Source organism: Urocitellus parryii, chromosome 7 (assembly GCF_045843805.1).
Source record: "Urocitellus parryii isolate mUroPar1 chromosome 7, mUroPar1.hap1, whole genome shotgun sequence".
Taxonomy (NCBI): domain Eukaryota; kingdom Metazoa; phylum Chordata; class Mammalia; order Rodentia; family Sciuridae; genus Urocitellus; species Urocitellus parryii.
In genome coordinates, this window is record NC_135537.1 from 74,489,617 (window position 1) to 74,503,229 (window position 13,613).

The 13,613-nt window shown below is 34.8% G+C and overlaps 1 protein-coding gene across 1 annotated transcript in view; it reads right to left on the bottom strand.

Annotated features, from left to right (window-relative positions):
• Rp1 (RP1 axonemal microtubule associated) overlaps positions 1-13,613 on the bottom strand; it is a 163,758-nt gene that overhangs the window by 67,945 nt on the left and 82,200 nt on the right. The window contains exons 12-14 of the mRNA XM_077801313.1: positions 6,152-6,243; positions 4,206-4,382; positions 1,171-1,383 (exon numbers count right to left, since the gene is read on the bottom strand). Of these exons, the coding sequence (XP_077657439.1) occupies positions 1,171-1,383; positions 4,206-4,382; positions 6,152-6,243 (482 nt within the window). The remainder of the gene's footprint in view (positions 1-1,170; positions 1,384-4,205; positions 4,383-6,151; positions 6,244-13,613) is intronic.

Here is a 13,613-nt window from a genome sequence, read left to right on the forward strand (position 1 = left end):
TATCATCGCCTCTAAACATACGAAAATAGAGTAATTAAGAGGATTGTTATCATTCTATTTTCAACAGCAATGCCATTCCAGAGTCTAGTGATTCCTGGTCAGATACAGCAAAAGTGAAAAATGATATTTCCTCATTGTTATGCATGCATGTCTAGAGCAGGCTGTACCTTGCTCTTAGTTACTCTATTTTGTCCCTGAGTTATTGCACTTTACTTGCCCTCAACTACACCATTTTGAGTACATGTGCCCAGGGTAGAATGACTCTGTACCTTGTTGCATATAAATAACCACCATCTTTCCAGCAAAAGCCTACACTACATAAGTAAATTATTTGAGCTAATAAAAAATTACCACCTGTGAACTTATCAAATCAAATCAGGGGCACACCAACATATGGGCTTATTGGATCACATTAGAGCCAGCAGACACATGGATTTACCAAACACACCAGGCTAATGAATGATGCAATCACATCCATCTAAGAGGTACAAAAGAAGGAACACTGAAGCACATCATAGAGACCACCCAGCATACATGTCATGAGATCACCAGCCAAGGAACTTCAGACTCTGTCCCAAGCTTCAGCTCAACATGACCCCCACCCCCACTTGATGCTGATGAGTGATGTCCAGAGATACCTTCAGACTCTTTGCCTGACAACGGTCACCAGTTTGTTGTGGATTCAAAATTTCTTCCATAATGAAAGTATAGTGTTTCCAATGGTGGAAATCCAGGCACTAAAAGGAGCGGTAAGAATTCACTGTTGAACTGGGATTTTTCTAGAGCCTTGATTTGGAAAAAGCAGTTTGTGGTTGGACATCAGCAGCAAAGGCTGAAAGCTTGTTATAAATGTAGACATTCAGCTCCCATCTCAGTCTTTCAAAATCAGAATCTGCTTTCTAACACAACTCCCAGGTAATTTGTATGCAAACTATATTTCAGAAGCACTGTCCAGAGAGTCGGAATCTCTCTATTATTATACCAGGCATGTGACTGTCTCCCTACTTATTAAAAATGACAGTCAAGAGGGATCACCACCACATAACATCCAATTTCCAAAATATCTGTAGGTAAAATGAAAAACCAAAACCCTCAGAAAGTGGTGTTTTTGTGTCTGTTGCTGGCAAATGTCTTAAACATGTGCTGAGAAAAATAAGAGCAGATGCTTACTGTGCCATCACATCGACCATCCTTAATCCTCAGATACATCCGTGCATTTTTCACACTTTCAAACATGCAAATCCCAGAGCTGATTTTATGCACTTTCCAGTAGGATTTTTCAGACTGGTTTCCTGCTCCAGTGCAGGTCCCATCAGGTTGGAGACACAGGGCCTGGCACAAGCTTGTAGCAAGGAGAACCACAGCACTGTTGAGGAACACCCCCTTCAGAGCAACAAACAACAGAAAGGCAGTAAATTACAGGCTCAAATTGCACTGGCTATGGAATCAATTCTCTCACAGAGGCTGCAGTGATCAGGATGTTACCAGAAGCTAAGTAGCTGAGAATGAGCAAAAGAAATAATGTAACTGAGAAACAGCTAAACAAAAGGAGGTCAATTTACTTCAACCATTATTGCAAGTTGAAGGCTGAGCATCAGATTTACAGAGATCTTTTTAACAGGTAAAAACACACACATGCAAATATTTCTCTTAAGGAACTCACAGCATAGGAAACAAGTTCACCTGCACAAACCCAAAGAATGGACTGTGATAAATAAAATAGTGCAAAAAAAAATGAGACTTTTACTGATGGTCTTGCAAGATCAGGTGTCTGGATGAGCAGGAGCACCCAGAGTGATTATAATTAGCATTTTATTCCCTAGTGTGCAAGGTCTCTCTCCCCCCAGGATCCTCATTGGTTGAGTATTATGAGGTGTAGTCTTTCCAAAGGTTGCCTAGGATTTATTGTCTCCTATTGGGTTATTTAAAGAAATGTACCTTTAGTTGCCCTAACTCCCTTTGTTCTCTTGTGGCTGGAAGGTCTTCTTGGGAGAAGTGCACTTGTGCTATTTATCTTTGTTGGTCAGGTCAGCCCTTTTTCCCCTCAGCTCCTGTTTTTTAAGGGGCTGTGAATCTGTCACTCATGTATTAACTGCTAGTAACCATTTGTTCTATTTCCCCATTGGCTGTTTTCTTTCAACATCCTCAGTAATTTTACATTCCAAGCTAAATACTGTATTTTGAAAATGGATCATCAGACTTTTTATTTCTCACAATAGTCACCATTAGTGAATAATTTTAATATTACATCAATATTATTTTTATTAACACTATATTAATGTAGAATAAAAAGACTATGCTGTAAGAGTACCTGAATTATGGAATGCATTCTATGAATAGTAGTATGTACATAAGAATGCATGAAAAGAGAGAGCAAACACAAATAAGGTATATTTCAGTCAATGCTATGCAATCATTAACTGAGGAGGAAGATATTAAAAGCTCTTGAAAGTTAACTAGAAATACACTAATTCCGTAGAGAAATGGTAAAAGACAAATCGTAAGATGCAAATAAAAATAAACAAGGAAAAGTAATTCATCCTTATAAATTTTTAAAAAGCTGACATTAAATGTTTATTCCTCTAGAAAATTGTCAGAGACTTTTCTCTTTTGGAACCACACTCAACACAGAGGTCAATGAGATAGGTATTTGCCTATACTTCTGAAGGGAGTTGGGTAGTAAGAAATGTAATTTGTCAGCTCTTGGAGTGTCAAGCCTGATGGGAGTGCTTTATTTGCCTTGGGTCCATGGTCCAGACATTTAGGGTGTAGAACTTTGGGTCACAAGGTATCAAGTGACCTTTAAGAGGCTGGAGACTGAGATCAGCCACCAGTCACCGAACTTCCTACATGATGAAACTCTAGCAAAGACTCTGGACACCATGGTTCAAGTGAGCTTCCCTGGACACACAATACTCCCCGTGTGTCATCACCTCAGTGTTGAGTAAGTAACCCTGACCTGACTCCATGGGGAAAGGACAACTAAAAGTTCCACTTTGCTGCTCTTTCTAGGCTCTGAACTATGAATCTCCTTATTTGGCAGATTTTAATCTATATCCTTCACGGTAATCAACTGTAACTGTGTGTTTCATCACTCTCAATGATGCTGTGGTTCCTTCCAGTGATTAATTAATTATAGTGTTCTCAGGGAACCCCACACATTGAGGCTGGCGTCAGAGGCAGGTGGTTGTCTAGACCCTCTAACTTCATAGCTGGCATAACTTTCACAAGAGTAAGACACATACATTTCTGGGGGGGAAAAGAGTCAATATTATGTTCCCAGCAGCTTAAAAGTTTCATAGTCAAAACTTTAAATTCAATATTTAATTTTGTAAGCTAAGAAAATAAAAAAATATGGTCAAAGGCATTTGTCAAAGTATATATTATAATATCTCATGTAAGAGTGAAATGAAATATTAAATGTCTAATAATTTTAAAAGATGTATACATTTACAAAATCCTTATGTGTAAATATTATTAAATAATATGCTCTGAGTTAAAATTATGTTGTTTTAAGAAAAATAATAATGAGAGGTTATATAAAATATTTTAATGGCAAATACAGTTTGGTTTGTCATAATCCACCATTTACTAATTATACTATATAAGCCAAGACTCTTATTATCCCTGAAATTCTTTACCTTTACCTTAAAATACAGAAAATAGTATCTTCAATGTCTTTAGGATGATTAAGTGTAGTCTTGTTTGTGGTGCAACACTATTAAAGTTCTAGTAAAATAAGCAGTCTCATAAATTATAAGTAGTGTATTAATATGAAATCTTATTTTTTAAATAAATTTATAAACACTGTAAAGAGACATAAACAGTAGGAAATTATCACATATGCATAATAATCAAAGTGTATTAATCCTAACAATCAGAAAAGTTTAATGTATACATTTCTTGACAACCAGATGCAGTATTTTCTAACTTTTTATTAAGAATCTCCACATCCATAGTTTTAACCTCCAACTTCAGCTGGACCTAGGATGTTACTACCATCCCAGTTTCATTGCACCTGACGCCATGATCACTATTTGCTTTTCAAAATCTGGGTAAACAGACTGGATATAGGCATCAATGCCACCTAGTGGAAAGAGACTTCATTACTGCGGTTATGACTCAATTCTCAAATTTTTTATTCAACAAAGACAAGAAAGTAGGTACTTAGCCATATAAACTTTGATGACTTTCTTCCATTTTACCTTGACAAAAATCACAAATTCTTTTGAAAGGTTTGCATAGCCTCCTGAGGACTCATCAGCTATTTTTCCATGACGATCAAAAATCACCATGTGGCCAGGGACCGCTGCTGATGTAAGAAGTGAGCAGCGGCTGGGCTGAGAAAGCACCCGCAGCTCACTGGAGGCTCCACCACAAGCCTAAAAGAAGATGGGAAAAAAATTAAAACCCGGCTCTGAATTAGCAAGAGACAATTAAATTTAAAATGTCCTGACATTACATGTGCATACAGATCTACTTCATGCTAGGCAGTCCTTGTTCTATTTATAGAGTGGCATGCTTTTACAATTTAATTACTTTTATTCCTTGGTTTTATTGGCCTCGTTGTCAGTGACTTCCTCCAAAAATTTCTTCTCTTGATTTCGCAGGACCCAAGGCAGATGTTGCATAACAATAAAAAATAAGACTAGTAGCAGGAATGAGTTAATGAGACGTTAATGTGTATTTGACCATTGTTTAGTTTTCATTTAATCATTTGAGTTTTCCTAACTCAAGACTATTTGGAACCAAAACCTGAAAGAAACAAAAGTCTTACCTCATTTCCAGATTTTGCTTTCAAAACAGTAGATAAACTGGGGGGGGGGGAGGTCATGTAACAGGGCATTCAGGGTTCAGGGCCTCTCCCTACAGTGTCCCAAGATGCTAGGGACAACCTCAGCAAAGTTTAATCCTGCATATGGCGGGGGAGTGACAGAGCTGTTTATCTTTTTTTTAATTAATATATCTTTTATTTGTTCTTATTAGTAGAGCTGTTTACCTTTAAGAAAATATGTGATGGTTTATAAGTCTATCATAGTGACCAGCATATAAAGGATGACATCAGATACTCCAAGGCCACATGATAGGTAAAATCTTTTGTGGAAAAAAAAATAATAACTTTCATAATAACTAAGAGAGAATCTCCCACCAACTTCGTGCAACCTCGTGGGATAGAGGCTTCGATTTAACTTTATTTTAGAAAATTATAATAATGGAACACTTCTTCAAATCTCAATTCAACTGTATAGATTCCAAACCTATTACTTTCATATTTATTAAGCATTTACTATGGGCTTTGTAATAGGACATATGTACTATGAAGTATAATATAAGATACTATGCTAAGTCCAAAGCAGAGGAATAATTCCGTTATGGAGAACATCTGAATGATCAATGCCAGTCTAAATTGCAGAGCTACAAATTACATTAGTATTTTCCCTTAAATTAAATAACATGTTATGAGCTCAAATCATTATGTTAAATTGTATAACCTTATGTGAAGAAATTGTAGCTTGAGTCAGATGGCCTGTGTTCAATTCCTGCAGCCACCCTTATTATCTTGTGAGCAACTCAATCTTTCTATGTATCATGTGCTGCTTCTGTTAAACAGTGATAAGAGTGGATTCTCTCATGGGGCAGATTTTAGGTTTAAATGTTATAATACATAATAAGAATTAGAAGAGCGCATGTCAATTATCCTCCAGTTTCATTTTTCAAGATAAATAATAAGCATTCATTTTAAAGACAATTTTATATATTAAAAGCTACATTTCATACTAGTCTAAGCAATACAAACCATAACTAGGCAAGATTATTTCTTTCTTTCCTGATAATATGTTCCCTAAAGGGGCCATTGAGAAGTCAGAAGTCCTTTGGAAAGCTCATTAAAAGTTTCAATGTTACTAGAGAATCGGTATTACTTCCTCTAGTTTAAATTTCATTTGCTAGAAAGTAGGATCATTTATGCACCAGAATCTCAAAAATAAATGAAACAAAAGACAGAAAATTATAAAGAGCACTAAGTATCAGCCAAAGTAAAATATAATTTGATGATTGTATAAAAGTATTGTATAGAAAAATATATCCTATGCAGATGCAATTCTATTTATATATGTCAAAGAGAAAAGTTACTACTCACCACTCCAGTGACAAAGCCATTGTCAATACCAAGAGAAAGATGCCTCATCTCATGACTCTGGAAAATGCATATATTTCCTTTATTGAAAATAACATCAAAGAGTCCTAGAAAACATTTTAAAATGTGAGCAAGTAATCGAATTCTCCTAACAATACATTTTATATCTTTCAATAAAATATTTGTAATTAGGGGGCTGGGGATGTGGCTCAAGTGGTAGCGCACTCCCCTGTCATGTGTGCAGCCTGGGTTCGATCCTCAGCACCTCATACCAACAAAGATGTTGTGTTCTCCGAAAACTAAAAAAAATAAATATTAAAAAAATTCTCTCTCTCTCTTTCTCTCTTAAAAAAAATATTTGTAATTAGTGAAAGGTAAAATGCCTCTGGTACAGTATGTTTAGTTTGTGAAAATTCATAATACAATATATTACTTATTCATAATACAATATATTACTTTTTCTGCATAGGCATATTTGCATCATTCCTTGAGCCAGGACTTATTACATTTCCTAATGAGTTGCTGAAGTTTGTGTTGTATGTGTGTGTATACACACTAAATATACACACATGTATTTATATAAAATACATAATATGAAATATGTAACATACATTATACAGTGTCTGTTGAATGATCATTTTGGTTTTCTAAAATGAACCTATTTTTCCTTTCTTACCACTGTCAACATAGCCCATTTTGTATTAACTCAAAATTGTAAGCTAATCAATATCAAGTGAAGGAGGATTATGGGGGTTATTCACTAATTTAAGCTCCCTAGATCCCAATTTCTAATATAGAGTTATGCATATGTTTTCATATATATATGTATATATATATATATATATATATATATATACACACACACACACATATATATATATATACATGCATATATAAAATTAGGTGGCTTATATATATACGTATATGTATATATACATATATATTCATCTAGTATTAAGAAATGTGATTAATAAATTCTATCTTTATATTTTTATTCCAGTTAATTACTTGGGCAAACCCTTTTAAAAGCAAAGTCTGATGCAGAGGGTGACTACAGAATTCCAAATTTTAAAAGGATTCCACTACATATTTAAATGATCTTCTACTCACTTAAAGTCATATTTCTAAAAGTAAAAGGTTTGAAGATTAGTTCAACATATGACTCCAAATGGAAAGCTTTTGGCCTAATTAATCTCTAATTTATTTTTGTCTACCTAATAAAATGCATCTTAATGGTTAAGAATTAAGGACCTTTATAAAACTAAACAGTGGTGATAAGTAATTATAGATAATGCTGGGGGGTCAGGATGTTATTGAAATGAGCAGAAAACTAAGAGGCAAGAATTCGGACTTTGAGGCTGACACTGACTCATTAAATAACCTTGGGCAAATCGCTTTGTATCTCTCTGTCTTCATTTTCTCATTAATAAAATCAGAGCAGTAATTCCCGAAGGAATGTTATTCAGATGATGTTCTAATCATGTTAACTGATGAGTTGATGGAAATATTTGAAAACTAAGGAACTATTACTACAAATGTGCTAACTATAATTTTCACAATTTAATTCAATTGTCAATTTGACCTAATGATTTTATAAATACCAGAATATAAATCCATAAAAACTCTAAAGACATTATTTTTATCTGTTTCTAAAAATTATTACAATTATTTTATTTATTTTTGTGTTGTAACAGTTTTATTTAGATGTATTTCACATGTGGTACAATTTACCCATTAATCCAATGAGGCTTAGTATTGCAGCCTGGGGATATAGCTCAGGGGTAGAGCACTTGTCTACACATGCAAAGATCTGGCTTTGATTCCCAGCATAAAAAAAAAACCAAGATTGCAGATGTGGCAGCACACACCTGTAATCCCAGCAGCTGGGGAGGCTGAGGTAGGAGAATTTTGAGAATCAGCAAAAGCAAGACACTAAGCAACTCAGTGAGACCCTGTCTCTAAATAAAATACAAAATAGGGCTGGGAATGTGGCTCAGTGGTTGAATGCCTCTGAGTTCAATCCCCAGTACAACAAACAAACACACAATGTTCACAATGCTGTGCAGTCATTTCCACAACCAATTTTAGAACATTTTCATCTCAGAAAGAAACTCAGCATCGTTAGCAGTCACTCCAATTTGTCTTCCCCTCTTTTCCCCTCCAATCCTTTCTCCTCAAACCCTACTATCACCAGGCAATTACTCACCTGCTGTCTCCATAGACTTGCCTATTCTAGACATATTATTTTTCCTCCTAACTGTGATTGTGTATCTTTGACAATCTCTCTCTATCCTCCACTCCTCTCTAACCATCCCAGCCTCTGATAACCACCATTCTAATCTGTCCTTGACTCTCTAAGGGATCAGCTCTTTTAAACTCCACCTTAGTCTTTCTGTTCCAGGTTTATTTCACTGAACATAATGTTCTACAGGTACTATTTTTAATATCCTGAAGAACCTCAATGCCGTTTTTCTTGGTGCTGAACTAGTTTACATTCCCAACAGTGAATAAGGGTTCCCTTTTCTCCACATCTTTACCAACACTTGTCCTTTTGTCTATATAATAATAGCCATTTTGCATTTATCTATTAGTAATATTGAGTGTCCTTTTGTATGCCTGTTGCCCATTAGCATGTCTTCATTAGAGTGGTGTCTATTCATGACTCTTGAACACCTATTTATATTTGTTTTTCTTATCTTGTTATTGAGTTCCCTCAATGTTTTGCACATTAGTTCCTTATCAGATATGTAGCTTGTAAATATTTTCTCCCATTCTGTAGGTTGTCTCTTTGTTTTCTTTGCTATGCAGGAGCTTTATAGTTTGATGTAATCTTGTCTATTTTTTATTTTTGTCTTTGTTTTCGAGGTCATATTCAAAAATATCATTGTCCAGACCAAGGCCTCAGAGATTTTCAGGTGCATGTTGTTTAATTTCTGTGTATTTGTAAAGTTCCTGAAGTTCTCCCCGTTTTATTTTTATACCATAATAGTCAGAAAAGATACTTGAATTGATTTTTAACTTCTCAAATTTGTTAAGATTTCTTTTGTGGACCCACATATATCCTAGAATAAAAAAGAATTTGTATTCTGCAGCTGTTGGATAGAATGCTCTATAAATGTCTGTTAGGCCCATTTGGTCTAGAATTCAATTTAAATCTGGAGTGTCTTGGTTGGCTTTCTGTCTCAATGATCTGAACATTGCTTTCATGGGATGTTGAAGCCCACTATTATTACTGTATTGTAATTTATCTCTCCCTTAGAACTAATAATATTTGCTTTATATATTTGGGACCTCCCGTTTTGGATACATATAATCATGTGTCACATATCCACAGGGATACATTCCTCAAAAATGTGTTCTTAGGTGATACTGTCATTGAACAAACAAGAAAATACAATTCTATAAATCCAGATGGTCTAGGTCAATTGCTCAACATGAGCTCTTGATGCAATCAATAAATACAATAAAACTAGATGTATGACTAGTACCAGCATAACATAGCATTCAGCTTTATAGTAAAATCGTTTTTATATAAGCACAAGGAATACATTCTAAAATAAGAATAGAAGTATAGAAAATACATAAACTAGTAACATGAACAAGGATTATGTACCATACATAATTGGATCTGTTTTTATATGACTAGTAACATAGTAGATTTGTTTGCAGTATCACCACAAACACATAAATTAGGCATTGTGCAAAGATGTTACCAGAGTTCTAGTAGCTACAAGATTAGCAAGAGATAAGAAGTTTTCAGCTCTATTATAATATTCAGGGACCACCACTGTATATGTTACCTGACATTTACCAAAATGTCACTATGTGGGACATGCCTGTATTTACAATTGTTATCTCCTTGTTGAATTAACCCTTTTATTGTCATATAATGACCTTGTCACTTTACAGATTTTGTACTTTAAATTTAATTTATCAGATGTAAGTATCACTACTACTGTACACTTTTGGTTTCCATTTACACAGAATATCTTATTTTATCTCTTCATTTTCAGTATGTGTATTCTTACAGGTGAAATGAGTCTACTGTAGGTAGCAAAGAGTTGGATATTGTTTGTTTTTGTTTTTTTCATTCAGCCACTCTGTGTGTATTACGCTGTCGATCTGAAATGTCCCCAAAAGTTCATGTGTTGGAAGGGTTGTCCCCAGTATGGCAAGGGTTAGAGATGAGACATTTAGGCAACGATCAGGGTGCTGACCTCATTAATGGATAATCCATTTGCTGGATTAACTGGATGGGCTGAATGAACGATTGGCCAGTGGTACTTAAATGGAGGTCCTTAAGTATTACTAGTTGGAGATTTACTTCTCTCCCTCCACCATCCACCTGTCTACCCTTCCCTGTTCCCATGAGCTCAACAGCTGTCCTCTGCCATGCCCTTCCACCATGTTGTTCCTGCCTTGGAGCCAGCTGACCATGAACTGAACTCTCTGAAACCTTGACTACTGTTGAGGGAAAAAAAAAATCAAGCATCTCTATTTTGAGAAATTCAACACAGTAGAGAATGTCCTTGCATGTGGAAGCTTAAAATAGTGACTCTTAATTAAAAATATATATTAGGAATAGAATCTTTTCCAGTAAAATTATAATCAAGTCAGTGTGATAGATGAGAGCTTCAGGAAATTAAAGTATTTTCAATAGAGAAAAAAAATACACTATTTTTGAGGAATTCTACAACAGTTATCTGAGCCTCTGGAGTTGCATGGAGTACAAGGAAAAAGTATGATAAGGGAAAAAGCACTCCTATGTGAATGAAAGAATTGAAATGAAGCTGAAAACATCTGAACAATGAGCAGCCACAGAAATGAAGATTATATAAACTTAAGCAGATACCCCTAAAAATACAGCTGCCGTTGACCCCTCTACGGGAAGCGAGTGAACCTTCTGTACCTTTCCCTCAAGTTCTAAGTAAGCAAGCCTCCCCCACTTTTTTGGTTATGTCAAACAAAAAGAAAAAGAAAAAAGTCCTTTTGTTCTCTACTCTTCTTCTATATGCCTCAAGTCTGACTTCCACTTACTGCCAGTGTTTCTACTCTACTTCAAATCCCTCCAAAGCTATCTCCCACTACCAGGAGGGAATAAGGGAAGTGGCTTGTAGACATAGGACTGGCTTTCTTTCCAGAGCCTTTCATGGGGGACAAAGAGGAATTATGGAAGAGCTAAGGTTTAAGTTATCAAATGCGGTACACTGCTCTGGGCCACTAGCAGAATGAATGGTTTTAACAGGGGATGATATGGTCGTAGTGGTGGCATAGTACATAAAGTTTTTTAAGGCTTCTCAGGTAAAAAATGAGATTAAACACATAACTGTTGCAAGCACAGGCAGCACAAAAAACTTGAAAGGAACATTTCTATTGTGCAACCTCAAATTGGAAATTTCAGCAGTTAGTGATACAAACAACCATGATTTACTACAAATTAATAAAGGTGTTCCCTGTCTTAAACTACATACTAAAAACCAAAGAGTTTCAGGATATGTTCTAAAAGAATTTGGATGTATTTCTGAGACATCCAGAATCCTTTTCTCTTATATCTCTTTCCCCAAGATTTCCTTCTGTATCCAGAGACGAAAGTTCTCAGTAAAAGAGGGCTGCGCTGACTATGTGCTCCAGTCCAGAGCCCATTCATTTACAACTTAAAACAGAGACGGTTCTTCACAATCCTCTCAGAAAACAGAATGGTAAAGCCAATGGCCTCTTGATTTCATAGAATTTCAGGGACAAATTTATATTGTTATATTGTGTGCATATATGATTATATAAAAACGAAGGTAACTATTAAGTACAATTGTAATTCACCAATAAAGATTAAAATAAGTAATAAGAGCTGGACAGAAGACAAAGTAACCACTCTATAGTTAGTGCAACACATTAAATAATGACACTCTTTCATATCTATTATTAGGCCAAAGTACCAGAGAATCAGACAAAGAAAAGAATTACTGCTAATCATCACCACATAGTCCTGAGAAACATGACTTAAAAACTGTGTTGGTCAATCACTAGCAACAGAAAAAAAGTAGAATAATTCTATCTGTACTGAGTACATGGCTAAGGAAACCAAAGAAAATCCAGAGATGGTAATTTCTAGAGCTGGTTATGTTTTTCTTTTTTAAGGGGAATTAGGAAATAACCAGTCCAAGAACATTTTCTTAAAGTTGCAGGGCAAAGGGGAAAAGTTATTAACCTCTTTGACATACTCTGTAAATTATTTACTAAAACAGCAATGAAAATTTTTAAATAAGTTCTTCTTGAAAGCTTTAAGAGTCAAGAAGCTATATCCACTATGAAACAGTTCTCTTTAAATTCTCACTTTATTTTAATTGAAACTGAAACTGAAAATCTTCAAAGATGCATTAGCCTGTAGAATTGATCATCCCACCAGGACACTAGTGAGAGTGAAGGGGTACGCCAGGCAGATGGAAAACTGAGTCACAACAGAGTATATGGTCACTTTACCTAAAGTTACACTTTATGAAAAAATAAAACCTAGTCTCACTTTTTAAAATTAGAGAATAAGTTACATTTAAATGTTTCAAGTTTGTATGAGAATAAAATTCAATGCATTTATTATTATTCTTTTGGCCCTAGTGGTAAGGGTATACTAAGGTGAAGATTACTCATACACAACAGAAGAGATTCAAATTTATATAACTTCTGGAAAGAGATGTGGTAATATGTACAGAGACTTAAAATACTCTTTATTTTTAATCTGGTAATTCTATTCTTCTGGAATTTTTGTTACAAAAATAATCTAATAGCATAGAAACATTAGCAGTGATGGAACATATAGGTATGTTTATCAAAATAAGAAGCATCTTATCCACAGGATATTCACTCTGGTACATTCATATATGTACAGAGACAGTATAACCAATATGTTACTATAATTAATGAGAGTGCAGTAAGGTAGTAAGCTATAAGGTAATTATATAACTAGACCAATGCCTGATACACAGTAGCACATTAATAAATACTGGATAAACATAAAAATTATACCTTTCTATATATTTTCAGATAAATTTGATTTATATTAGAGAAAGTATCTATTTACCACCAAAATAGTCTAGTGTCTAGAAAAGAAACACCTACAAATAGTGCTATCAAGAAAATGTAGGTTCCTATGTAAAGGGGGAGGAAATGCATGTGGGAGTGGGTACATATGTATGTATGTATGTATGTATGTATGAATAAATAGATACAGGACCTATAAGTTCCTCCCTGAAAACATTGTACTGCTTTTGTGTTAGAAAATTAATAAATATATAAATTCATAGCAACTACAAATGTGAATAGTATCCCTACTGTTGTACAAAGCACAATGGCTCATTATTATGTTTTTTTAATTGTGGTAAAATAATATAAAATAAAATTCTTCTTTTTTAAAAGTATACACCTCAGTAGCAATGGAGTAATTTTCCAGTATTGGGCAACTACCACTATCTAGTACCAGAACATT